The 27,774-nt window shown below is 47.7% G+C and overlaps 1 protein-coding gene and 1 non-coding gene across 2 annotated transcripts in view; one reads left to right on the top strand and one right to left on the bottom strand.

Moving 5' to 3' along the window:
• Positions 1 to 381: 381 nt before the first annotated feature.
• Positions 382 to 27,774, bottom strand: part of Paxip1 (PAX interacting protein 1) — a 48,838-nt gene continuing 21,445 nt past the window's right edge. The window contains exons 7-21 of the mRNA XM_057782890.1: positions 21,254 to 21,983; positions 20,797 to 20,891; positions 17,486 to 17,581; positions 16,202 to 16,339; positions 15,594 to 15,715; positions 14,621 to 14,805; positions 13,712 to 13,755; positions 9,691 to 9,761; positions 7,544 to 7,646; positions 6,217 to 6,385; positions 4,667 to 4,767; positions 2,295 to 2,429; positions 2,134 to 2,209; positions 1,988 to 2,052; positions 382 to 801 (exon numbers count right to left, since the gene is read on the bottom strand). Of these exons, the coding sequence (XP_057638873.1) occupies positions 790 to 801; positions 1,988 to 2,052; positions 2,134 to 2,209; positions 2,295 to 2,429; positions 4,667 to 4,767; positions 6,217 to 6,385; positions 7,544 to 7,646; positions 9,691 to 9,761; positions 13,712 to 13,755; positions 14,621 to 14,805; positions 15,594 to 15,715; positions 16,202 to 16,339; positions 17,486 to 17,581; positions 20,797 to 20,891; positions 21,254 to 21,983 (2,142 nt within the window). The 3' untranslated portion in view covers positions 382 to 789. The remainder of the gene's footprint in view (positions 802 to 1,987; positions 2,053 to 2,133; positions 2,210 to 2,294; positions 2,430 to 4,666; positions 4,768 to 6,216; positions 6,386 to 7,543; positions 7,647 to 9,690; positions 9,762 to 13,711; positions 13,756 to 14,620; positions 14,806 to 15,593; positions 15,716 to 16,201; positions 16,340 to 17,485; positions 17,582 to 20,796; positions 20,892 to 21,253; positions 21,984 to 27,774) is intronic.
• On the top strand, positions 23,252 to 23,362 carry LOC130889520 (U6 spliceosomal RNA). Its single transcript, XR_009058596.1, has one exon. It is a non-coding gene; the product is annotated as a U6 spliceosomal RNA (small nuclear RNA).

Here is a 27,774-nt window from a genome sequence, read left to right on the forward strand (position 1 = left end):
GGTGGGGCTCATTGGACAAATGGTCCACTGCATGATACACGGCAACATCCAATCCCACAATGAAAAGGTGTTGGAAGGATGGACGAGCAAGAGGGGTTTTTGTTTAGTTCTTAATTTTTTTTTTCGGGGGGGGTGCGTGTTTCTTTAGTACGGTATGCTGCAGGGGTGAGGGGCAGATATGAGGGACTGAGAGGTGAGTAGGATTGGGGTACACGCTGTGAAATTCCCAAAGAATCAATAAAGAAACATGTTAAAAAATACTATGAAACTTCTCAAAATGCTATCCAGTTTGAAGAAAATCATTTAAGTTACGCAAAGAATATGAAATTATAAATAATCACTCAATTCTAAGTTCAAAAGTACATTTATTTAAATGTGAGCAAGTTATCAATATAAAAGAAAAGTGTAAGAAATAAAAATAATCAAAGTACAAAACATCTCAAATCTTACATCCATAATTTAGACAGCAAAGTCTTTATTTACATAATTTTATTTGTAGATGAAATTTCATACAGTTTTCTGAAAACACATAAAAACCTGGCAAATTAATAATCGAAGACTTAATGTGGGCTCTTAGGCATATAATACAAAACATAATTTATGTTTCCTAGAATAAGATCACACATCTTAACACGATGCAGTCAGTATTACATCTGTCTTCCTGGTAGAGGTCTCTCCCTAAGGCAGAGCTGGAAAACAAGCCCTCTGCAGGGAGGGAGTCCTGGTGCGCACGCTGCCAGCAGCTACCCTTGTGCTCCAGACTCCAGGCCCACAACACACAAGAGGCCGTCAATTAAATTTATATGTGGCCTTGTTGAGGAAAACAGTCTTCATACACAGGGTAGCAGGGTCACAGTAAGTCAGAGCCTCTATGTGACAGGCAGCTCTAGTGAGCACCTCCCACCAAGACAGTCAGTCCATCCTACACTCCAACACCCGGGTCTTATCAACCCCCACCACCACTGCACACTCCAACACCCAGGTCTTATCAACCCCCACCACCACTGCACACTCCAACACCCGGGTCTTACCAAACTCCTACTGCACACTCCAACATCCGGGTCGTACCAAACTCCTCCTACTGCACACTCCAACACCCAGGTCTTACAAACTCCCGTGCACATGCACAGGCTCTCTAGCTGACACAAGAGGACATGCTACATCAAGACCTGATGCTGCAGCACACCTGCCTCCCATCACTGCCCCAGCTCAGTGGCTACCCAAAGGGAGGTTCCCACCAGGCACTCATGCTGGCTCCTGGCACTCTTTGTACTCAGTGCCACCCAGCTAAGTCTTCTAGCCCACATTTTACTGAGCTCTTCGAGGAAAAGAGGAAGTGTTTGGTAAATGCACTCAGCTGGTGACACTATAAAGATGAAGGGCCAGGGATGACACCACTCTGACCTGGATGCAAAACATAAAACATGGTGACAGATCACACACTAAAGCAATCACTCAGCGGGGCATGGTGCCTCACGCCCGTAAGCACATGCCAGTACTCAGCCTAAAGCAGGAGGATCAGTGTTGAGTTTGAAGCCAGGCTGGGATACCTAGTGCCAGGCCAGCTAGCAACACAGTGAAACTCTCAAAAATCTCTATCATTCTCAAACTAATACTGGCGATTGTTTGTTGTGAGCTATAAACAGTCTGACACGCTGCACTTCTTGCCTGACAGCCCGAGGGGCCTTAAGCCGACCCCGCCACAGCTGCAACTTACACGATGCTGCTATCAAGCTGTGCAGTGTAGAACACACCTCTCAGACGCTGGCTCCAATCATTTTCTATGAGGCCTATCAAATCCTGGAACACCTACATGAGCCAGACAGGTCCTTAGTTTGTCACCTGTTGACAGAACTCTTAAAAGCACTACAGACTGTACACTACAACAGCAAGGGAAAGGTCTGGTGACAAGAACCATGGTGTCCCCTTTTCAACCTGCAAATGCACCTTCATCCTTGCCTGTCCCCACTATGCGCCTTCGTAAAGGATATGATTCGTAGTCCAGTGTCTGTGTGAGCACTCCAGTCAGAACAAACTCTGCATTATGAACATCTGAATGAACAGAACCAAAATCATTAGGAAAAAGCTACTGTGAACACGCGCAAGCCACTGCAGAGGCGTGGGGAGCCATACCTATTCCTCTGGCAAAGTACTCTCGACATAAGTGCAGGTCATTCTCACAGGATATTAAAATGATCTCCGACAAACTCTAGAAGGAGAGAGAGCTCATGAGTGAAGGAAAGATGCCCGTGCGTGACAGAGCTGGCTTCTCGGGCAGGGCTCTGCTTCCTTACCTTATTCTGTTTGTGTTCCATGAGCTTCCGGAAGGACGGCTGCTTGGACAGCACCTTTCCCCCTGCACACTCTACAATCGCCTTCATCGTTGCAAGGCTCGGGCAGATGCCAGGGGTAATGTAGAAATACTTTGTCTAGAAATAAACAGAAGCGTGCTTTTTAAATGTTTTTAATTGCACATAACTTTTCATAAATCAGACCCTGAGTTTTGTGTGTGTGTTTTTGCTTTTTGAGGCAGGTTCTCTCTCTATAGACCTGGTTGTCCTGGGACTTTCTTCGTAGACCAGACTGACCTCCAACTCACACAGATCTGCCTGACTCTGTCTCCCAAGTGCTGGAATTTAAAGGCATGGGCCATAATACCCAGTTATGAGATTCTTGACAAAATATTTAATTTTCTACAACTATTAAGGTTATATTCCCCACCAGTTCCCTATCTCTCCAGACATACACAGAGGGAGTTTTATGGACTATGGCCCATGGTCATCAGTAAAAGGAACCACAATTAGCTGCTTGGGATTGATCTGCAGACATTAATAATAAACTCAGAGTCCAATAATGCACTGCGTGTTGCATTAGGATGGAAATCTAAAGAATTCCCTTGATGTCATGTAGCCAAAAATTTGAATATTCTACTTCTCTCTCTACATGTCTTCCATCCTCTTCTCTTTACTGTATGAGTCTGAATCTGTGCCTGCCTGAAGGCTATCTTGTGAATCTGTCCTTGCCCCTTGGTCTGTTTCTGTCATTCACAAAGGTTTTCCTTGTCCCTTTACTGAACAGCATAGAAATCAGTATCATTGAAATCAACACAGAAGGCATCACTCACTAACGACCAGCAATCCAGAGAACACAGTATTATAGACATGGCTGTTTCTAAAGAGTATCCAAATGCTATACTCAACATTTCTGGTGGATATTTGTTAAGATGGCTTTCAGCCTATCTGCTGTTTCCAGCAAAAATTATCAGAACACACATTCAACACAGGCATCACTCTGAGATCAGAGGCTTGGAAGAAATAATTTAAGTACAGCTATGCATTAGTTTAGGTTGAAAAGGTTGGTTACATGGGAAATCCAAGGCATTACTTAGATTGGTTGTTACACTGCTATTGCCCGCTCTCATGTGTGCTCTCTCTCTCTTGTTTTTCAAGACAGGGTTTCTCTGTGTAACAGCTCTAGCTGTCCTGGAACTCACTTTATAGACCAGGCTGGACTTGAACTTACAGAAATCACCTGTCCCTGCCTTCTGAGTGCTGGGATTTAAGGCATGTGCCATCACAGCCTACATTGCTTTCTTAAAGGCAGGTTAAACAAACAGGCTTGGTACACAGCAGGAAAGAGTCTTAAGTAACCCCAAGGTATATTATTAGCGCCACTGTAAGGTCCAGTAAAAGCTCCACTCTTTTAGAATATAAGATATTTTTATCATAGTGCATTGCCACAGCTGTGCCAACTACTACAAGAACCAAAGCTTTCTATGCCAAGGCAGAATGACAGCACGTATTTGCCAGCCTGTAAAATCCCAAGGTAGCATGGCATTTGGCCACGGCTGTCTACCCAACAGGGGCTGCTTCGACTACAAACAGAATGGGAAATTATACTGACACTGCTTTCCTAGGCTTATCACAAAACCCTCACACAAACAGGTAAACAATTTGAAAACTCAACCCCCTGGAGTTGAACCTTAGCTTCCAAATCATTCCTAAGAAGTTCAAAGATCAAATAATTTTTATTGACTACTTATTCTTTGATACAAAAATTACTTCCCGCCGGGCGGTGGTGGCGCACGCCTTTAATCCCAGCACTTGGGAGGCAGAGGCAGGTGGATCTCTGTGAGTTCGAGACCAGCCTGGTCTACAAGAGCTAGTTCCAGGACAGGCTCCAAAACCACAGAGAAACCCTGTCTCGAAAAACCAAAAAAAAAAAAAAAAAAAAACAAAAATTACTTCCCAACTGTCCTAAGTCTCTTATCTGGCAAATATTTAAAATATTGACTTCTAACCAGTTCAGTTATTCATCAACATACTCTTGAATCCCTTCTCTGACAGATGTACTCATTAGGTTATTGTAGCAATTTCTTCATCAGAGCAAAGAGTGATTCCTACGGCCAAGTGTGGTGGCACACAGCTTTAATCCCAGCAGTCAGTCAGGAGAAGAGAGACAAGAGGATCTCTGTGAGTTGATGGCCAGCCTGGTCTACATAGCAAGTTCCAGCCCAGTCTGGTCTAGAGGGAGACTCCATCGATTTGCCAAACTCCCTTGCAGAAAGAGTAGCCATGAAGCGGAAAGGACAACTGGGTGATCCCGGCCATCACCTGAGTCACTGTCACATCTACTTAGCTCTGTGGGGCTTTCCTTCCCAGCATACCTTAAAGAGGGGAGAAACATGGGCTCTCTTTAAGGATTCTTCTAGACTGAAAGAGAAGAGCACTTCTGCCTCAGCATCTCGCAGGATATAGTTCTGCTCATCTGGAAAACAGAACAGTGTTCAGAACAGTCTGAAAGGCACAGCCGTGTGTAGAGGCAGGTCCATATAAGGCAGTATACACTACCCACAAACACTCACCCTGACACTTAGGTATTGTCCTGACTAATTTTATGTCAACTTGACATAGGTTACAGTCCTCTGAGAAAAGGGAACCTCAAATTGCCCGCTGTGGTAGTTCGAATGTAAATGGCCTCTATAAGCTCAAAAGAGTGGCAATATTAGATATAGCCTGTTGGAGGAAGTATGTCATTGCGGGGAGGGGGAACTTTGAAGTCTCCTTTGTCCAAGGTACACCCAGTGTGGACACAGACTAATTAGGCTGTTTGTGGATCAAGACGTAGAACTCTCAGCGTCTTCTCCAACACCATGTCTACCTGCGCACTGCCATGTCCCACCATGATGATAATGAACTAAACCTCTGAAACTGTAAACCACCCCAATTAAATGTTTTCCTTTATAAGAGTTGCCACGGTGGCCAGGCGATGGTGTCGCATGCCTTTAATCCCAGCACTCCGAAAGCAGAGACAGGTGGATCTCTGTGAGTTCAAGGCCAGCCTGGTCCACAAGAGCTAGTTCCAGGACAGGCTCCCAAAGCTATAGAGAAACCCTGTCCCAAAAAAACAAAAAGTTGCTGTGGTCATGTGTCTTCACAGCAAGAGAAACTCTAACTAAGACATAAGATCAAACAATATGAAAGACTGTAGGACATTTTCTTTATTAGTGTTTGAGGAGGGAGGGCTCAGTGCATTTTGAGTAGTTCACCCTGGACTGGTGGCCCTGGGTACTAGAAGAGAACAGGCTAAGAAAGTCATGTGGACCATCCCCCTAAGTAGCACTCCTCCATGACCTCTGCATCAGCTCCTGCCCCAGGTTCCACCCTGCTTTGGTTCCTGTCCTGGCTTCCTTGCATGCTGAACTGTGATAGGGTCATGGTATTTCACCACAGCAATAGTAACCGTAACTAAGATTGATGTTTCTGTCTCACTTTCTGTCTTACTCACCTCCCTTGACAGCAGCAGGACTACAAGAATAGGTAAGAGTTCTACCACAGAGCTACACTGCGGCCCAGGGTAACTAATAGAAAGTTTCCTATTGGAGCTTCCGCAGCTCATCAACAGGCCCCAATGAAAGAAGGTTGCTGCTCTTCCTGTTGACAGCTAGGTGTTCTTGTCTGAGCCTTTGCAGTGCAGTGGGAACTGGATTTTATAGGCGAATTTCCAAATGAAATGCACTAAGGACAATGCTGCACAGCCTGTCTTCTCCCTTGATGCATTCAAAGACTAAACCTTTATGTCTTGTAGCAGAATACAAAGATGTCAATCAAAAAAATCTCTGATAAGAAATAAACTTATGAGCTTAAATGAATAAGTAAATCCAAGTAAAGCCCTGACTCTGCCATATGTAAACGAGCAAGCGAGCGCGGCACCCACCAATGAACTTCTGGCACTTGAAGCACTCCTCCAGCCACTCCGGAGTCACGATGTGCTTCACCACCGAGATGGCCGTCAGGAACTTCACGGTGCGTGTCACCTTGCTAGCGATGAGGTGGGTACACTTCTTCGTGGACTCAGCAACCTCTCCACCCAGGATGTACAGCTTCTGAAGCCACAAACACAGCAGAAAGTCACGCGAGAGAGACCAGTCCCAGGACGGGACTTGATAGTGCCCTCCTCAGCTGCACTTAATGAGAGGAAAAGCAAACCACACGAGGAAAGCAGAGCGCCTCCAATGGCTGCCTCAGCAGCCAACTCCACAAAACCTGTGCCCAAACGACCTCTCTAGAAGTCAGTAACTCCCATCTAAACAGCCTGAGGCTCCAGGGCTCACTGCATTACAGATACTCTATGCTGAACCAGAGAATAAGAAACACATGAACCCCCATCTCCATCTTAACGGTGACATACTGGGAGACTGAAGCATATGCATGTAACAGAGACCTTGTAACAGCCCTTCTATGAATTGTACTAAATTTATAGCAGCAATGTTAGTCATGGCTTCCTTTAAAAGAATAGCTAAAGAAGGGGGTGATGGCAAGATGACTCAGTGGATAAGGGCATCTACCATCATGCCTGACGAACAGTCATTTCTGGGATCCACAGGCTTGAAGGGAGAACTGACTCCTACAAGCTCTCCAGATGTACACTGTGGTACATGTGCGCCACCCTGCCGCCAACACACACAGAGCACACCAAGTAAATAATTATTTTGTAAGTAGAAAGTGTATGAATATATAGAGTCAGGGAATTTTTGATCATCTTCCACCAAAACAAAACTACCAGTTATCAGATCCCACCAACCTCTCTGGTGTTCTCTCAAAATGTCTACTTACAAACGTTCTATTATCACCACCCAAACCCACCCACCCACCCTACCCCCAGGGCAGCCTCCTCCTTCACCAGAGAACTAATCTCAGATAAGTCAGAAGTTCTCAGAGAAGTGACAGAAGAGCCTAAAGAAAGTCTTTATAAAAATAACATTCAGATGACCCAGACTTTAATGTTAACAAAAAACCTAGTAAGGAAGAAGGAAATAATGGCACTCAACAAGGCGACTACCAATATCAGCGGGGCTGTAAAGGCAGTTCCTGACTCAACAACCACTGCTGACGCTTCCTCAGCAGGGAGGGCGCCTACATGCAAGCTAGTCAAGCACTCTACCCAGTGACATCCCTACTAGGTGCTACGCTAATAAATGTCTAGCCTAAAGCAAATACAAGCAGAGAGGACCCTGCTGAAACCCTTTAAACACAACCATCACCTTAATGTACTGCTGAACCTGCACAGGCTCAAATCCAGTGAAAAGCACGTAAGGCGTCAACTCTGGGGTCAGCTTCTTAGTGGGGGGTGGCAGGTCTTCGATTCTGTGATGCAAACACAGGACAGTGAGGACTTCAAACAGTGCTCTTTAGGGAACCCAGAACTTAACAAGCTTTAAGAGCTTGAGTGTTGGGGGAGGGGAGACTGTGACGGATGATGTCCTTTTCCTCCCACCAATTAACATACAGTTCCACTCCAAAGGATGCCATCTGAAACACACAAGAGAAGCAAGGATTCAGATCATCCTCGCTAAGAACAATGCTCTCAGGTGAGCATGGAGGTACAAAACTCCAATCCCGGCACTAGGGAGATAGAGCCAGGAAGATCAATTAAAAACCAAATTTGGCTACAAAGTGAGTCTGAGACCAGCCTTGGCTAGCTACATGAGACCCTATCCAAAAAAAAACAGGAAGGAAAGAGGCCAACATTCTGCTCCTCCTGTCACTCACTCCCCTAACTATGGCTCAGCGGTGCTGTGCGAAGGAAGCAGTACTAACACTTGTTTCTCTTTCATCCATTTACCAGTCTGCCCAGTACAGTGGGCACTCTTCACATTAACATGTATGTTCCCAGTACAGTGGGCACTCTTCACGTTAACATGTATGTTCCCAGTACAGTGGGCACTCTTCACGTTAACATGTATGTTCCCAGTACAGTGGGCACTCTTCACGTTAACATGTATGTTCCCAGTACAGTGGGCACTCTTCACGTTAACATGCATGTTTCCAGTACAGTGGGCACTCTTCACATTAAAGTGTAGTTTTAATATTTCCATATTTAATATTTTGCTGTGGGATTGGCAGAGCCTAGAGCTTCACACACTGGGCAAGGGCTCCACAACTGAGTGTAACCCAGTTCCCTGTGTCAAGCTTTTATAAAAAGTCTCAAGTGACTTGGGTCTCTGCTGTTATAGTCACAATGAGACTGAGAGCGCGTCCTGGCACTTACACACTGTGAAATTCTAGCCCCATCTCTACAGGGCACAGTTTAAGGAAAAGCCTTTGGCCTTATACATTTACCTTCAGTTCCTCAAATCTTATTTCTCAGTTTCTATGGAAATGAGGTGGTCTGGGAAAACTTTCCACTTTACCTGTGGCTATTTCAATAGTCTTGCTCAGCTGTGCTCTGGGTGTGGGGAATGAGGAGAGAGGTGAAATGAGGAAACTGCGAAGGCCCCCAAGAGCCACTCTCAGCAAGTACAATGTGGACCAAGGGCTCTTGAAGGTCACAGAGATATCACAGCCCTTGTCTTACTCCTGTTGGCTATGGCTTCTACTCTGGTGGGGGGAGGGGGGCAGGACTACTGGCCAGCCACACTGCCTCCAGATGAGCCAAAGAGTACACATGTCACACCCAATCAGCAAGCAGCGTGCAAAGCAGAGAGTCCCTCAGAGATGTCTGGGCTTTCTTTCCCAGGGTAGGCTCTCTGAGAGCGGTCAGCTCTGAGCTGCACAGCCACAGGGCCCAGCACCCAGCTCAGGTGCACTTGGAGAGTGCTTTGCAGGGGCAGCCTGGCTCCCCACAGCAGCTGCAGCTTCAAACATGGTTTGGGTAAAGCTTTGCTTAAGAAAACAGTTCTAGATTTTATTATTTTCAATAAACAAGAAAGAAACGTGCTTAATCACTTAGTACCTCTCAAAAGAGCAGCTGCGGGAATGCCATTTCACAATGAATTGTGAGTCTATGTGCATGGGTGTTTGCCTGCACGTGTGCCTATACACCATGTACATGCCTGGTGCCCACAGAGGCCAGAAGAGGGCATCAGAGCACCTAAGGACTGGACTTATAGGCAGCTGTGAGCTGTCATGTGGGTGGTGGGAACTGAACCCAGGTCCTCTACAGAGCAGTCAGTGCTCCTAACCACTGAACTGTTTCCAGCCTCTCAAACACAGCATACTATAAAAAATTCTTCACAAGCTGGGCATTAGGTGGCACACACCTTTAATCCCAGCACTTGGAAGAGCTCCAAAGCTACAGAGAAACCCTGTCTTGGGGGGAGGGGGGTAGCCTCTTCAGAAACATTTGGTAGTTGGCACCAGTCTTCCACAGCAGACCTGTAATGTAAGGGGCTTGCCCTGCTGCACATACCTGGCTCGTTTAGAAGAAGGTTGGATGTTGGTGACCTCATTTGGCTTCAGCTTAGGGGGTAATCTTACACCCTGTAATTAAAATATTGTCTGCTTCAATTAAACAATCTCCAAGAATACAGAAGCTTCCAAGACAATGTCCCCACCACTTTCAATACCACCCACCGGAGAGAACCACGGCCTTCACTGCTAGGAAGGCTAGGAATCCACGGGCCAGGAGCAAATGCTAACACCCCAGAGAACCTGCTTTTTTCCCTCTCTCTCCTTTCCTACTCACCAAATCCCTCAATACTTAAAATACCTGCCTATTGCCCTTACCTCTCATTACATAGAGAACCCTGAACCATCAACTCCTGTCTTTATTTCAAGTATTATGTCCTGTGTCCCAACTTGGAACACGGCAAACACTATCAGTGCAAATACACCTCCCTAAACAAGACTACCTACAACAGAAAGTCAGGTGACAATAAGATCATGCTGCCATGGATAAGGTGAGGGGCTAACCCTAGCAAGACCTCACGCACCAGAACCAGTCGTTCAAGCCCCTCCCCATCCCGTCCCACTTCAGCAAAAGGCCTCATCCAGCAGCCCAAGCCACTGCCCCAGGACAGAAGCATGCCAACAAGACAGGGAGAATGGAGACTGCCTGTGGGCAGGCCCCACCTCAGGGGCCATCTATACTATATACCACACTGTTCAATCCTTCACACTGTAAACTCAGAGGTTCAAAGACAGCCTGTGCAACTTAGTAAGACCTTGTTTCAAAGTTCATAAAAAGGGCTGGGTGTAGAACCACTGCCCAGCACGCCTGGCACTGACAAATCTCCAGCACCACCAAATCAGCAAAATGAACCCCAAACCCCACCACCTTTCTTTGCTCACGCCACTACATTCACAATCCTTTTCTGAATCTGGCTCAGACTCACTAACTACAAGTCACATCTCCTACACGTGCTGCCATGCCACAACCAAGAAAGCCAAGCACACCTCCCCTGTACTGTGCACTTAGCAGCCTCCGAGGCCAAAGCAGCATACCACACACCATCTGCAGGAAGGTGAGGACTCCTTTTGTCACGGCCTGTCCAAAACTCCTCTCCACCATTTCCACAGCTCCCCTCAGCCAGGAGGGAACCAGCCTGTCCAGGAACTACAGAATACAAAGGCCCAAGAGACCAGCCTGGAAAGCCTGCCCACTTCTTATGTGAGAGCCATGTGGCTTGTGAGCAATGACTCTGACTGTCACTTTGTCATCTGGGCCCACCTTAGGAATTCTTTCACCACATGAGCAGGGAAGACATTGGCTTTTGCCACTGTGTCTGAGCTGGCCACGCTCTGTTAAAGTCCTAATTACTAGTTTAAGCTAGAGAAAAATATGCATCTGACAGCAGACTGGGCTTCCTGCAAGAGTGTGAGTCAGCAGGCCCTGCAACAGCCTGGAGTCATTTCTGCATGTTACAGAATGTGCACAAGAGGGTTGAGCACGATGGTACACACTTTTACTCACAGCACTCAAGAAGCAGATCTCTGTGAGTTCTAGGCCAGCCCAGGCAACATAGCAAGTTCCAGGATAGCCATGACTACATAGTGATTTCCAGGACAGCTAGGGTTACTTCAAGAGATCCTGTTTTAAACAAACAAAACAAACTGAAACGAAGGCCTTGCTATGCTGTGTAGGCTGGACTTAAACTCCTATCCTCTAAGAACCCTTCTACTTTGGTCTCCTGAGTAGCAAGAACTATACAGGTCCACAGTCCATGTGATTGGCTAAATAAGTCCATTTTTAAAATCAATACAGTTAAACAAGACATAGTGCTTGCACTTGCAATCCTAGCACTCTGGTCATCTTTCAGGTGTACAAGTCCAAGGCCAGCCTGGGTTCTCCATGGGACCTATCTCAAAACACACAACAAATGGGGGGGGACCTATAGGAGTCAGAGGTTGGGAAGTATGACGGCCAGTATCCTCTAGACATGACAGGGCCCTGCACTCATGAACTCACAGCTACTGACTGTCTGCATAAGACCTGTCTGTACAAGATACAGCATGGGGTAGGAGTGGGGATCAGGGTATGTGAGCACATGAGCCCTACCCCTAGTCAAGGAGCTATTGACAGGTGATGGCTTCTTGGAAAGGGAGAGTCAAGTTTCCCTTAAGAGTGTCTCAGGTAGGTTGACCATGCCCCACAGTCATGCAGATATGGGCAGCACTAATTAGATTCAGAGGGCTTTGTTTTTGTTTTTAGAGACAGGGCTTCTCTGTGTAATGCTGGCTTGTCCTGGAGCTTGCTCTGTAGGCCAGGCTGGCCTCAAACTCAGAGATCTAAGTATTGGGATTAAAGGGATGCGCCACCACTGGCCACCTTCAGTGGACTATGTCTTAAAAAATTTAAAAAGAGGATATGAAGTTAAGGGAACTTGCAGAGGATTTGTGGAGGGTTATGGGATTTGAATGAGAACAGCCCTATAGGCTCATTATTTGAATGCTTGGCATCCAACTGATGGAACTGAACTGTTTGGGAAGGATTAGGAGGTATGGCCTTGTTGGTATGTTACTGGGGCTGGGCTTAAGGTTTTAGAAGCCCATACCTAGCCCAGTCTCTCTCTCTCTCTCTCTCTCTCTCTCTCTCTCTCTCTCTCTCTCTCTCTCTCTCTCACTCACTCACTCACTCACTCACTGCACCTCGCTTGTGGATCAGATGTAAGCTCTAAGCACTGTTCTGGAGTCATGCGTGCCTTCCTGCTGCCATACTCCCTGCCATGATGGTCATGGACTCTAATCCTCTGAAACTGTAAGCCCCCAGTTAAATGCTTTTTTCTAGCCAGGCATGGTGGCGCACACCTTTAGTATCAGCACTTGGAAGGCTGAGGCAGGTGGATCTCTGAGTCTGAGGATAGTCAGAGTTGGGAAGAGAAATCCTGCCTCTAAACCACTCCCCTAAAAAGCTTTCTTCATAAGCTGCCTTGGTCAGAGTGTCTCTTCACAGCAACAGAACAGTGACTAATACAGGGATGAATAGGACTGAATTCTTATGAGTATAGGAAATACAATAGTAATAAATGAAAAACAAACTAAAAATACTTGTAGAAAACATGTTAATCCATCTGTGACAGGCATGCAGTCCTAAGCCCACACCAGTCATTACCCAACACAAAGCTGCTCTCCCCAAGGTGTGAGCTCATGACAACAACAGTGGGTCTGAAGAGAGTAAACACTAATACAAGGCCACAATCTCATTAAGCCTTAAAGGTAAGAATGTAGATAGCCCCTACCAGACAATCTGCAACTAACAACTTCCAGAATGTTCTATCCTGAAGTGGCCCGCCAGAATATCCAAACATGACATGACCCTACCCAGGAATGCTCAGGAATATTCTCCAAGAACAGGGAACTCTTTGACTTGCGGCTTGTGTTGGTTCATACCTCTGCCACTTCCAGTGTCTCTGAAGGCCTTGCCCACTAGCTATGAAAAACAGTCGCCATCTGATAGTTGCGTTCCTCGGTTCCTGGAGTGTGACACAGCTCTCTGAAGCTAGCAAAGCTCATGCACACACAGGCCCACTCACTGCCCGCACTGACAGAGAAACATGTAGACTGGTGTGTTACACACTTACGGCACGAAGAAGACACCCTTCGTGTGCTACCAAACAAGAAGCTTGCATCCACAAACATGTCCACTGCGTTTGGGTAACACAGCAGCAGCCTGTGTGTGTGTGTGTGTGTGTGTGTGTGTGTGTGTGTAGGGAGTGTTGACACATACAGGAGTGGCCACAGTGCGGTCTGCAGGGCTGACATATAACAATGTCCACAGTGAAGTATGGGCAGCTGACAATACAGAAATGGGCCGGGTGGTGGTGGCGCACACCTTTAATCCCAGCACTTGGGAGGCAGAGGCAGGCGGATCTCTGAGTTCGAGACCAGCCTGGTCGACAAGAGCTAGTTCCAGGACAGGCTCCAAAACCACAGAGAAACCCTGTCTCAAAAGAAAAAAGAAATGGCCATTGTGGGGTGTGGGGCTGACGTACCATCAAGAGCTCCGCAGTCACCTTCACTGGGACCCTCCATGCATCTGAAAGAGAAAGATGTCATCTTCTATATGGAATATTCATACAAGCCTGCTGTAAGCCCTTCCTAGGCATGGAACCTGGCCACACAAGGCTTGTCCACAACACTCATTCAGGGCAAGTGTAGCTAGAACACTGTAGCTCGGGTTTCCAGGACAGGTGAGTCAGGCGTGGCTGATACTTCATACACCATGATTCCCCGAGGGTATCCCATCCTGGGGAGATTGCAGTTATTATAAGAGGTGCCAACAGGATCCACAATGGCTAATACAGAGGTGTTGGCCACAGAGAGCAGCTTGTGCTGCACAACAGAACAGACCTGAGGTCAGGTATGCAGAGAAGCCTCTGTACGGCCCAGGCAGTCCCTTGGGAGAACAGCTGCATAATGAAGGCTAAAGAAAATCCTTCACAGGATGAAAATCTTCTAAATAAAACTGGGCTTCTCAGGAGGTCAGCACACAATCTGAATAATGTTCAATTCTCAAGGTCAGAATTAAAACCCAGTGCTGTGTTACACAGACATGAATTTTAAAGATTAATAAAAGCTCTTTAAAAAGAAAGAGAAAAGACAGCTGTGTATGCTGTATCTAATGCCCCATCTTCCATGGGACAGTCCTCCTCTGAGGGCTGGCCACACAAGGCAGGGCACCATCAGGGAGTAACAACACATCCTCCGAGTTTGACAGTAACGAAGGAGGCAAGGCCTGAGAAGAAAACAGTGTGTTCCCAGCTCTAAACGCCTCTCAGACACAAACCCAAGAGCCACACCAGGGAGGGAGCAGAGATGTGCAGAGGGGACTAAACCAAACAGGTGGTGCAAACAGCTCTGGCAGCTATCACACAAGTGACAGCACGGGGCCCATCACTAACCTAAAAGACTTAAGACCAAGTGTGGAGTGGGCGCAAAAGGGTCCGGCAGGTTGAAGGTGGTGTAGCGGCTGAACTGCACCTGTCGCAGGGCCTCGAAGTTTCCCAGCAGAATGTCCCCCAGCCACTGCGCATTCACACATGGGATCCTCCACTCTTTGGCCTTCTCGTACTTCAAACCACTTGGTCTTTTTTGTGAGAAATCATAGTTATTCAATGTTAGTGTCATCTTACCATGAATTTTTGTCTGTTTTCAACAAAACTTAATTTAAAAAAACAACAACTAATAAGTGGCAGGCATGTTTCCACAAAACTGCCAGCAATCCAAACTGGAGGCCAGGAGCAGGGAAGCCCAGTCTCCAGAGGGGTCAGTCTCTGACTTTATCAGCTCGTGTTCTATCATTCCATCCAGTCACCAAGTGAAGCCTTTTATAGATGTCTCTGCTCACAGGACCACACACAGTGATGTCTCTTTAAAAAGAGACAACGACTGTTTATTAAGAAAGACCGACAGACCAGGCATGGTGGTACACACACCTTTAATCCTAGCTCTAGGGATGCAGAGGCAGACGAATCTCTGTGAGTTCAAGACCAGCCTGACAGACACAGTGAGTGCTAGGACAGCCAGCTACTTAGAGACCCCATGAAAGAATAAAGGCACTCCTGAGTGAAAGCAGGCTAACAGTGAGCTGGGGAGACCAGCACTCAAAGGCCTTTGTGTCAGTTCTTTCATGGACTGCTACTCTTGAAATTCACACAAAGTACAATGTATTAAGAAACCACCGCTTCCAGGCATAGTAATGCATGCCTAAGATCCCAGTACTTGGAGTTGGAGGCAGAAGGATTGCCATAAGTTTAAGATCAGCCTGGTTTACAAGAGGCCACACCTTCCCCAGACAAAGCAAACCACCCAACTATCTCCGCATCCCTTTCCTCTGGGCAAACAGGATCGGCACTACTTCCAAGTCCAGCTTACTCTTTACAGATGAGGACAGTGTTGCTACGGCACAGGTACCCTGTGTACTTGGCACCTGCCAGGTACGCCATTAACTTCAGGTCATCTCTGTCATTGTCAACAAATCCGGTCACAGAGATAATCTGGTGAGAAAAGAGCAAATGAGATATGAATAAAAAGTGGCTCTGATCTACATTCTCATGCTCCTATGGCATTAGGGGATGTATCTGGCACTACCATTTCTGAGAGCATCACTCAGAGAATAACTTCACTGACAGAACATGAAGCATACAGCATCCTTGTGGCAAGAAGAGAGGAAGAGCTACACTCACAGGGTAGTATTGCTGGCTTCTGAGCAATGCTACTCAGATAATTTTAGGTTACTGTGCTGAGCACACATACAAAGAGCGGGTCTTTATTTTCCTCATTCATCCAGACTCTGGATCCTTGGCTGCAAGTACCCACAAGTGCTGACCAAGTTCTGCCCAACAGTAGCTGACACACCCTAGGATTTGAAATACTGATGAGGTACAATGATGTGTGTCTTGGGCCACTGCTAAAGTGGTTACGGCATGCAGAGTCTGGGACAGAACCGTGGAAAGCCAAGCAGGAAAGAGGATGGGCCTCACATGCTGTGAACAGGGCTTGCCCCCAGGTGGGAACGCCACAGGGAAATGCAGGGCTCGATGGGGTGGCACCAGTTTCTTCTTCTTCAGGACTGTGTTGAGCCAGTGCGCAGTGACACACCGCTTCCTCTCCCGCAGTGCCTGGCAAACAAAACAACAGTCATGTTGTCTCTGGCTCCTTGCTATACAACTTGGGAGAAAACAGTTGGCTTGCAGAATACAGCGCCACCTTCCCCGGTCCGGTGAATCAGAGTCCACCTCCAGAAGACAAGAGGGCCCTGGCCTCCCAGGGCACCTACATACATTTCATGCACTCACAAAGAAACACACATACACATGACTAAAACTAAACCTTAAAGAAAAATTGTAGTCAAAAATGACACAACACCCGCCCCCCAAAAAGAGAAACTCTCTATCCCCTGCATAGAGAGCATGTACAGAAAACACACTCATAGCCGGGAGGTGGTGGCACATGCCTTTAATCCCAGCACTCGGGAGGCAGAGGCAGGTGGATCTCTGTGAGTTCAAGGCCAGCCTGGTCTACAAGAGCTAGTTCCAGGACAGGCTCCAAAAGCTACAGAGAAACCGTGTCTCAAAAAAAAAAAAAAAAAAAATAATAATAATAATAATAATAATAAATAAAATAAAGAAAAAGAAAACACACTCCTAAACTTAACCACAGAAGAGGAAGCTCACAGGACCTAACAAGGTGTTCCTAAAGTCACTGTCACATACACAGCAGCATCCATCTGCCAATCAGGAACATTTTTACAAAGAGAAGAAATGAAAACCTCAGGGATAAGGAGGTGATGCTGGGAGGAGCTTCCAGTCCAGGGTTTACTATTTGATCTTTCAGGGTCTTACCCTCAGAAGCTCTTGCCCGCAAAACCCCAAATGGTGCCAAGTCCCATCTTGAGGGTCATCTGGACGGTGACTAGGAGGGCCTGCCCTTTCGCTGCCTCTACCTGGAACTTCCAGCTCCCTCACGACCCAAAGCTGTCCACAAAAGTATCTAGCCCAATGTGAAGTGAGAAGACAGTAGCTCACTGATCTAACATGCATGAGGTCCTCGGTTTGAGCCCCCAAACTGGGTACCATGGTGCATTTCTCTACCACTCAAGGAGTAAAGACAAAGGATCACAAGTTTAGGTTGTCTTCTGCTATACACTAAAGTCAAGGCCAGTGTGGGTCACCGGACACTGTTCCACAGACATATTGCGCACTTGCTTCTCGGGCTACAAATAACAATGCCACCACCTTCCAGTCACGGTGGCCAGTTGTTCTTACCTGTGCATACATACTGCTGACTTGGCTCTCGCAGAGGAGGTGTGTGCATCGGCTTGTGAACGTGGGGTCCACAGTGCCACCATGCGCTTGAATTATCTATACAAAAGACACAGACAAACATGCCATCAGTTCCAATTATTAAGGATACTATACAATTGCAATCTCAACCCAGACAACAATAAAGAGAAGCCAGGGTACACTGGCATGGCCCATTCACCACAGGACAAGCAGTACCTAACACCAACATTCACAGACCCTTCCCCCAGCACTCCAGAGTTACTTCACAGAAAGTAGAAGGCAACGTTCTTAAAACCGAGCCTCTTCACCTCGGCACTGCTGACATTTAGATGGGTGGAGTGTGTGGGGAAGCTGCCCGGGTGGTGCACGGTGTCCAGTTCTCTCACCCTGACTTCTCTCTGGGCACCACTGGTGTCTTTTCCAACTACCAAACGCTCCTAGAGCAGATAGACCCACTATCCTTACAACCTTCACACTGTGACAGAAAGCCACATCAGAAAGTAGTGTGTCAAAACTACATCCGAGGGGCTGGAGATGCCTCAGCCGAGATGAATGAGTACTGCTCTTCCGGCTCAAGCCCGGTTCCCAGCACCCATGCATCTGTCTGCATCTCTAGCTTCAGGGGATCCAATGCCTCAAGCCTCAGTGGGCACTGTACACACACGCACACAAACTGTACAGTGGTGGAGAAGGAACTATTCTATCCTGATGTTGGTTTTCTCTGGGTATCAGTCAAAAGGCTGCGGCCACAGAGAACTGGACATTACTGCATAGCTGCTGAGATATAAGCTTAACACTGAACAAGACCTGGCCCCAATCCCGTGCTGGGTTTCACATGCCGTTTTGAAATGCAGTGTTTATTTTTATCTTAACTGTTCACAAGTTCAGCTTCAAGGGGATGTGAGACAGCCGCAGTCCCCGCCTTCACCTGCTTTCCACCACCTGAGCTGTGTCCTCTGGTAATTACTAATGTATTCTAACCCACACATGCTCTGCTCCTTCACTGCCTTCCGATCTAACGAAGGTTAGGGCATCCAGGTGTTCCCATGGTACCCTAAGATAAATATTCCCTCCTCGCATACATTTTGTTTCCTGGTGCTAACCACTACCTCACCCTGCCCTCCTGAAAGTAAGCAATCTTATTCCCCAAATCTCCACAGAAATGTGCATAAAGTGTGTCCTCAAATCATGTCCTCAGTAAGCAACTGAGTCACAGCCAACCAAGCCATTTCAGAAGTCTTATCCAGGAAGGAACTGGAACCTTCCTTGGGGTCTTCAGCAAGAGCAAGCAATCTCCTCACCTTCCTTGCCCCACCTGCCAACTGTTCGGTTCTGTTTTCATATCTACTTGAAGTTCCCTTCATGCGAATCCAAGAAACCCTGTTGTCACTCAGAGCCAAATCCAATTTCCTGGCTGCCATGCACCTCTTTGCTGGGTCAGTGGCTTCCAAGGGGAGGTGTGGGGAGGTGAGTGCTCTGAGCTGGACACCTGCACTCATCCTTACTCTGCAGATGCATCCATTTGATGGGCAGGCTGTATGCCATTCAAATCAGAAATCAGCGCTCTGATACTGGCCCTAATCTAAGCCTCCCTTCACTAAGCCTCTAGTTTTTCAAGTGCCCCGAACTGTCACTGCTCTCCCTCTTTCAGTCTGCCCATAGGCTGCTGTCCTTGACAGATCTCTTCCCTTCTCTGTCCCAACTCCAACCATGCAGTACTGCAGGACTGGGGGTTTAGCCCAGTGCTAAAGCACTGGCTTCTCGAGAGCAAGGCAAGTTTAATCTTCAGCTCAGCTCAAAAGAAAAAAAGAAAAGGTAAAAATCAGAAAAATACCCCAAACAAAGGAAGACACATGTGCTGCTGCCCTCGGTCTAATCCTTCAAACAGAAGTTAAAAGGCTAAACTGAGTTGGCTCGGCTGGCAAAGCTTGTCTAACACACAAAGGCCCTAGGTTAAGTCCCCAGCACCCCAGAAACTGGATGAGGTGACACATTCCTGCAATCCCAAGTGGCTGTTCAAGGTCTTCCTTAGAGTTCAAGGACAGCTTCTGGAGAGACCCTGCCTCAAACAAGCATATGAAACGCCACACTTTATTGTTTCATGGCCTTTCATTCAGCTTCTCAACACTCCAGGCACAGCTCCCAATGCTCCGCACTGTTCTGCTGCTGCAGCCCCCAGACACCTCCCCAACCCTAACCTCACACCTCATCCTCTCCTGGCGGGCCCAGCACTCATCCTCCTGGTGAGTCTAAAGTCTCCTTACCACACAACACAATCACTACTCCACCCACCCCTTTCCTATGCAGCTGGTAAGGAAAACCCAAACGTACTATCACAGTACCTAATAAAGTATTATTGGAAGACAGACAACCCTCGTCTTTCCCTCCCTGACTCAAGAGCTGCCCGGAGCTAGACTTGATTGCAGTCCCCACCAGTGCCACAGGTACACCTTCACTAGGCTGCTCTGTCTGGATCATCTCCCCCTGTTCCTGCTCTAACTCCTCCCATGGACAGACACATGCCCATGATCACCTCTACCAGCTTTAAGAAGTCCTGTCCGACCTTGGGCTCATGCCCACACCACCACAGTGCCTGCCTCTGTCCTGCTGGCTTGCCCAGTCTCTGCCAATTCATCACTTCCCAGTCTTTTTTTTTTTTTTTTTTTTTTTTTGGATTTTTTGAGACAGGGTTTCTCCGTAGCTTTTGGTTCCTGTCCTGGAACTAGCTCTTGTAGACCAGGCTGGCCTCGAACTCACAGAGATCCGCCTGCCTCTGCCTCCCGAGTGCTGGGACTAAAGGCGTGCGCCACCACCGCCCGGCATCACTTCCCAGTCTTGCAGTATTAGCAGCCAGCAGAGGAATGCTTATAGTGAAGAACATTCGAGATATGTTTCTATCCTAAACTTGGTTTTCATCTAATGGGGAGGGAGGTACTCCATCTTCATTTGAAGCATGATTATAAGAAAGACTTTTTAAACTTTCCCTTTTCTTAAAAGGCATCCATAAAAATAAAAAGTAAATAAATATATGGACCACCATTCCACAATCACACCAGCAGACAGTTACAAGTAACCATTATCCCTGAAGAAACTTCAAGAACCATGAAACCCAACACTCCACCTAGCCCCTACATGAAAGAAGACCAGAAAGTGATGATCACCTCTCAGAGGGCAGTACTGATGATGGCACTTATCATACCAGAGCACACACACAGAACTTGTTGCCTGAGACCAGGCAGGCAGGTACTTAGCCTGCACCCCTCAAGCACATAGCCCCCAGCTCCCCAGCTCACCCTTTTCCAGGTGGTCAATAGCTGCTTATCCGACATCTGCTCTGGGTAGTCCGCAATTGCAAACACGCATCCTAGCAAGAAGCCTTCTTCTGGAACTAGAGTGACAGATGTGAACAGAAATTAAAAGTGCATTTTGTTGAGTTTAGTTTGAATTCATAATCCATAATCGAACTACATTTGGAATGTTGCTACAAATATACTAATGTATCTAGTAAACCATATCATTAAAAACAAGACATAATTCAGTATTTCTCCTGAGGCAACCTGGATACTCTGTGAACACTGGCCCTCACTGCAATGTGTGCAAAGTACAAAGAAGCCTGATTATCTCACTGGAACGCCTGCTTAACAGGGATGAGACTCACACTCCATGTGCAACAATTATTTGATAGGCGCTATACTCTGGGAGCACTTAGGCAAGCTTGCAACTTATGGGAACATAGGAACCAGTACTAACTCTCCACTGCTGGGTCATGTCCAAAAAGCTGCTGCTGCTGCTGTTGCTGCTGCTGCTGTTGCTGCTGCTGAGGTGGGGGCTGCAGGGACAGTTGCAGGGGCTGCTGGGGTGGAACCTGGTGCTGTAGTGCCTGGGATGTTTGGTTCAAGTGTGCTGCTTGATTCTGCATCTGCTGCTGCTGTTGCTGCTGCTGGTGGTGCAGACGCTGGAGCTGCTGTTGCTGGAGAAGGTTGTGCTGTTGTTGTTGCTGCTGCTGCTGCTGCTGTTGCTGGAGCTGTGCTAACTGGTGTTGCTGTAGCTGCTGTTGCTGCAGCTGATGGAGCTGCTGCTGCTGCTGCAGGGCATGCTGCTGCTGAAATGGCTGCAACTGCTGTGGAGGGCGATGCAACTGCTGCTGAGGGTGTAATGGTTGCTGTGGAAACTGGAGCTGCTGCTGAGAAAACTGATGCTGATGGACTTGCTGAGGGAACTGATGTGATGGCGGCTGGGGGTAAGGCTGTGGCTGTGGCTGCTGTTGCTGCTGCTGGAGCTGCATGATCTGGGGCTGGAGATGCAGGACTGGGTGCTGCTGCGGTGGCTGCTGGGGAGGATGGTGCTGCTGCAACACGTGTGTCTCGGGAGTGCCTTTAGACTGACCAAATAGCACAGCACTGGCAGTGGGGTGTCCCTGTTGGCCATGCGCCACCTGCTGCTCTAGGTTTTTTGTGGGTGCTGAAAGAGACTGTAAGATCTAGAAAACAAAAGGAGGGCCAAGTCACTACCAATAATTCCTGAGAGGCACTGCCTGCTCCCAGGCAAGTAAGAGTGTATCCACACAGCTGATACGCCAAACCGCTACATAACAGGGATCAGCCAGCAATAGCACACTGCTCTCACATGTACTTTGTATTCAACATCCAGAGAGCAGGACACTGAATTACAAAACAGAAAATGGACTAACAAACACTGTAGCTTCAAAATGGTTCGGCAGGTGAAATGCTTGCTACCCAAGCCTGGCAACCAGAGTTTAAGCCCTGGAATCCACTGTACAATGAGAGAACCAATTCCCCAAAGTTGTCTCTGATGCACACATCAACCCCCCACCCCCCAAACACACATTGGAGGCACTGATTCACACACAAGGCTGCTGCATCTTAAAGAAAAGGAACAGGACAGCAAAGCAAACAAATGGCAGTACTTGCTTCTGCTTGGGCCTGAGCAGGCTTGGCTACCAGGAGTGTGGCGCTCTACAGGGCAACTCCCTCCCCCTCCATACCACGGTCTGCTTCTGACTGATTGAGAGTGCTCTGGAAAATGGCTGGCTCAGCTCCAGCCTCACTACAGGTGCAACCATGTTCTATTTCCTCCTGCTTCTAAGAGTCACCACTACTCAGATAAGGCAGGGGGTCCAAGCTTACCACCACAGCAACTCAGACCGCAGCTATGCCCAGCACAGTTCCTGTTCCTCCCTCGCTGTACCCTGTCCTGGACAGTACATGTGACATGAAGAGGGACAGATGGACTCTAGCAAAAAGCGTGCTTAAAGGCGAATGTTAGCTGGACTTGATGGTACAGACCTATAATTCCAGCACTTGGGATGTGGAGGCAAGAGCATCAGGAGTTGAAGGTCAGTCCTGGCTATATAGGGAATTCAAGGCTAGCCTGAGCTACACAATTCAGTATTCTCAAATAATAACAACATTATTATTAAGAGGAGGGAGGTGCTGGGGAATAAGCCATGCCAACCTGCCATCCTGAGGTCAGATCTCTAGAACTCACCTAAGAGCCAGACATAGAAGTACATGCACCTGTGATCTTAAATGTTCCTACAGGGGGAAGGGAGGCAAAAATTGTGGATATAAGGAAGTTCATGGTTCACATAGTCTGGCTACAAAGCAATGAACAAAAGACCTTGTCTCACACATGGTCAGCCTTCTCTGACCTCCACATGAACATTGTGGTACAAGCATGCCCCCCCATTTATGAACACACACATACAAAGATTTTTTTAAGCGAACGGTGTTCACTTTTGCAGCACTTATATTAAAACTGGAATGATACAGAGATGATTGGCATGGCCCCTACACAAGAATGGCATGCATAAGCCGGGCGGTGGTGGCGCACGCCTTTAATCCCAGCACTCGGGAGGCAGAGGCAGGCGGATCTCTGTGAGTTCGAGGCCAGCCTGGGCTACAAAAGCTAGTTCCAAGACAGGCTCCAAAGCTACAGAGAAACCCTGTCTCGAAAAACAAAAAAACAAAACAAAACAACAACAAAAAAAAGAATGGCATGCATAATCATGAAGAGCTCCACAGCTTTTGGATGGGGAAAGTTCACGAGGCTTCAACCCCACAGAAAGAACTACAGGCAAAAGGAAAGCTGAGAGCAAAAGAAATGGTCTTCCCCGGAGAGGAGCACACCAACTAGAGCAGAAGAGATAGTCCTCCCCGGGGAGGAGCACACCAATTGGTTATCTCATACAAAATGGTCAGTCTGAAAACATGATACACACATAAGTAGCATACAGACTAAACCAGTTATACTTATATACTTAGGAGTGCACAAGAGAAAAAAGTCATGGATTTGAAAGAGCAAGGAAGGATATATGAGAGAGTTTGGAGGGAGGAAAAAGAAAGTGATAGAATTTTATTAAAATTTCTAAAAAATAAAAACTGAGCTCATGAAAGTAACCTTTCTTTTGTTCTGTTTAGTACAGATATATGCCAGCACCAAGAACAGTGCTTAGAACGTACAGTTGTTTAATAACAAATGTGTCTTAAAGAATTTTTTCTTAAAGTCAATGTTCTGCCTTCCTGAGAAATCATTGACTATCCTTCCTCAAACAAGACTAAGCAACAGATGGGACAAATACAGAGACTGCCTGCCACATGATAGGCCAAAGCAGCCATCTGTCACACTTTTGTCCTCTGCACTATCGACCCCATCAAAAATGACCCCAGAAGAGGTGCCCTACAACATAAGAGCAGCTGCCAGGACAGGCATGGGGGAAATCTGCAGTCAGGCAGCCCCCCTGGACCAGCTCCTGGTTCTGAGACAGAACAGCAGACTGATGTCTATACGGGCGCTCATATGGTAAGAAGAAAAGAAGCCCAGCAGCAGTGGTGGCGCACGCCTTTAACCCCAGCACTTGGGAGGCAGAGGCAGGCGGATCTTGGGAGTTCAAGGTTGGCCTGCTCTACAAGGCAGCCAGAGTTACACAGAGAAAACTTGTCTCAAAAACAAAAAACAAACAAACAAAAAAAACCAACAACAACAATAAAAAGGAGGGCAGGAGAAGCGCGTGACGTGTGGCAGTTTCTGCACTGGGCCTAGAGGCGAAGGCTGCAATGTTCCCCTGCCGTGGCTGACCCAGTCTGTGCAAGGAGAAACAATGAAATATCAGGAGAGCTGGTCCAGGCCCGAGGACAGCCATTAGCACGGGGATCTCTCCGTCCGTGGGGGGGCAACCACCAGAGCTCTAGCAACCTCCCATCTCATGTACCTCGAGCTGAGAACGTAGCAACCTGAGGAACCCAAGGAAAAGAGTCCCAAGGACTTGACCATGTAACCATGCCACCTATAAGCAGCAATTTCAAACGACAGCAACTTTTAATTTCCTTTCCTTCAAATTGCATTATCCAAGTGCCTGCCGGAACATAAAAAGCACTATGGTGCATACCACACAGCCCTAGCTAGGACATACCTGTCATCAAACAGAATTTGATAGACACCTTCACCCCTCCACCTTGCTCAAAAAAAAAAAAAAAACCATCAAACTAAGTCTCCCCTGTCTAACACTCTGAAATTCACTTTCTGTACACAGAGTTAAGGACTCTAACTTAGGAAGCACTACTGTGGCCTGAACCTACCTTTGCTGTCACTAGCTGAGCCAGTGTCACTGGAGGACAGGGTCAGAGCAGTAGCCAGCCCTCAGCTCAGTTTAGACATCAGTCTATGTCTACATCCAAACAGACTTAGGAAAGCCCACGCCTAAACCTGTATGTGTGTAAAGACAGACAGCAGGAGAATAGTTACTGCCCAGCCCTAGCCGGTCACTAGTCTGAAGGGGCGGGGGAAAGCCTTCAGTGCTGAATGCATGGCAGCCACCCAGAACTTCTCATGGGAAGGAGGGAGGGATGCAGACTCTGGAGCAGTCAGAAGCCCCACACCTCCAGCTGGCTCTCATACCAGTTCTGAGATCTCTTTAGTCAACATTTCCAAGTATTCATGGGGTCCACCCGGACAGCCCAGGTCCCTCACCAGAACCCACTAATCTCCCCTCCTGGTGGTGTCACCCATTTCTCAAGACCCGAGGAGAAATGTCCATCCTCTTTGCCTCCAGCCTACTGACCGTAAACACCCTTCAGATTGCTACCAAGCCCGTTGGCTTCCCAATACCCTCCTTGCTGTCTCCACTGTTCTTCTCCTAAGCCCTAGCCCACTTTATGGCTGTGGGGCCACATGGCCCCTGCCTCCTGGACACTGGTGTGCAGGAAGGCAGGGTGGTGCACCCTCCATACTCAGGCTGGAACCGCCCCTCTGTGCAGTCCAGTAGCCCCTACCTCACACTACCCACAAGCAGATGTGCCTGGTCTGTCAGTCAGCTCTGAGGCACCCTCATCTCCAAGCCTCCCTAGACACAGTGAAGAGCTGTGGTCAGTCAGAAAGGCATGTACCTGGTGAGCAGTCAGCCACCTGACATCTGGGAAGGGACAGAGACAGTCAAGCAGAGAGTAGCGGAGCCTTGGGCCAACAGCAGGACTTCATTCCTAGAGGAGGTTGCAGCTTCTGGAACACCAGGTCAGAGCTTTTTGTTTATTAAAGATTCATTTATTTTCCTTTTGTGTGAAAGACTGTTTTGCCTGCACGTATGCCCGTATAACATGAACATGCAGTGGCTGCTGAGTCAGAAAATGGTAGCAGATCCCCTGGTAGTGGCGTTAGACGGCTGTAAGGCGCCACATTAGTACTGGGAATCAAATGCAGGTCCTTCGGAAGAACAGTCAATGCTCTAAAACACTTAGCCATCTCTCCAGTCCCAAACTGGACAGCTTTTACCAGATCATCACCACCCCAAAAAAGCCTGAACTCCAGTCTGCATGGAGAATCTTGAACAAATCTAGGCAAATGCAGTTTAATATTTATTTTGACAAAGGCAAAATGTGCCTGTCACTTTGACGCCTCCAAAGGTCATGGCCCAGGCTCTGTTCACCACAGGAACTATTCACTCCACAGGTCTCTAGCTGTTGCCAAGCTAAACCAGTGCTAGTCATGGCTGCCTTCCGATTTCTGAATCAATCACCTTGCAGCCCCCCATTTCCCTCAGACCCAGATATCCTTCTTCTATCTATCTCGCCTCAGCAGCTGGCGTCTCTCTTCCCAACACCTAAAGAGTGCCTGGAGTCACCTGACTCCGGACTTCCTCCCCTCTACTGTCTCTAGAATCTCAACCTCCAGTATTCACTACTCAAGTAACAGGCATGGTTTTCTAAACATCTCCAACCAACAGAGTTTTCTTAAGACTCTCGCCATAATCAAACTCAGCAAACTGATTCTTAATACCACTTCATACCCAGGCTAGCCATAGTTCCCTACATCTACCTCAGATGGCCCTGGGTTCTGCCTCAGGTTGTTCCCACAGCTGAAAACTGTTAAAGAGAAAATAAAAACAATAAAGGACAAATCTGCCAGACCAGAGAGGACACCACAGCAGCTCTTGAATGGGAGAGCTTCTGGCTGCCCACGCCTGCCCAGCTGCTCCCAACCTGACCCGGAACTCTGCTCTTGCTTCCTCCAACCTTATGCACAGTCTCATCGTGTGCTGCTGATCCCATCCACCTCCCCACTTCTCACACACCACCCGGAAGGGCCTCAGCTGTCACACCTGAATCTCTTTCAGCACGTCTCTGCTCACTCCCCAGGGCCCTCCTAGCACCTGTCTAGGTTCTTGGGGGACATTCCTGTTTCCTTCCCCTCCCACCCCTTTATAAGGCTCCATACACCTGCCAGACTTCGGCACACCCCTGCTCAATCCTGAGAAGGCTTCCGTGAAGGAAGTGCACACTCCTCCCACGGCCACCAGGACAAAGCTCCCTGTCTTGTGGTGAGAGCACACCACCCAGTACACTTCTTTTTTTTTTTTTTTGGTTTTTCGAGACAGGGTTTCTCTGTGGTTTTGGAGCCTGTCCTGGAACTAGCTCTTGTAGACCAGGCTGGTCTCGAACTCAGAGATCCGCCTACCTCTGCCTCCCAAGTGCTGGGATTAAAGGCGTGCGCCACCACCGCCCGGCCCCAGTTCACTTCTTAACACGCTCAGATGACAGCAAATCCTTGCTCACTTTAGGCTTTCACCAGATCTCTGTCCCGGGTTCTCTCTGCAACCTTTAATCCAAGCCTGACTGACATCACCTTGTTCATCAGATTCTCCAGCCATCAGTCTGATGACAGACTTTATACTGAAATACACAACAAACGTGCACCAACAGGGACAACATACAAAGGTGTGAGTCTTTAGGAAACCCACTGAGTTTGTCCCGGGCAGA

The sequence above is a fragment of the Chionomys nivalis genome, chromosome 1 (assembly GCF_950005125.1).
Source record: "Chionomys nivalis chromosome 1, mChiNiv1.1, whole genome shotgun sequence".
Lineage (NCBI taxonomy): Eukaryota > Metazoa > Chordata > Mammalia > Rodentia > Cricetidae > Chionomys > Chionomys nivalis.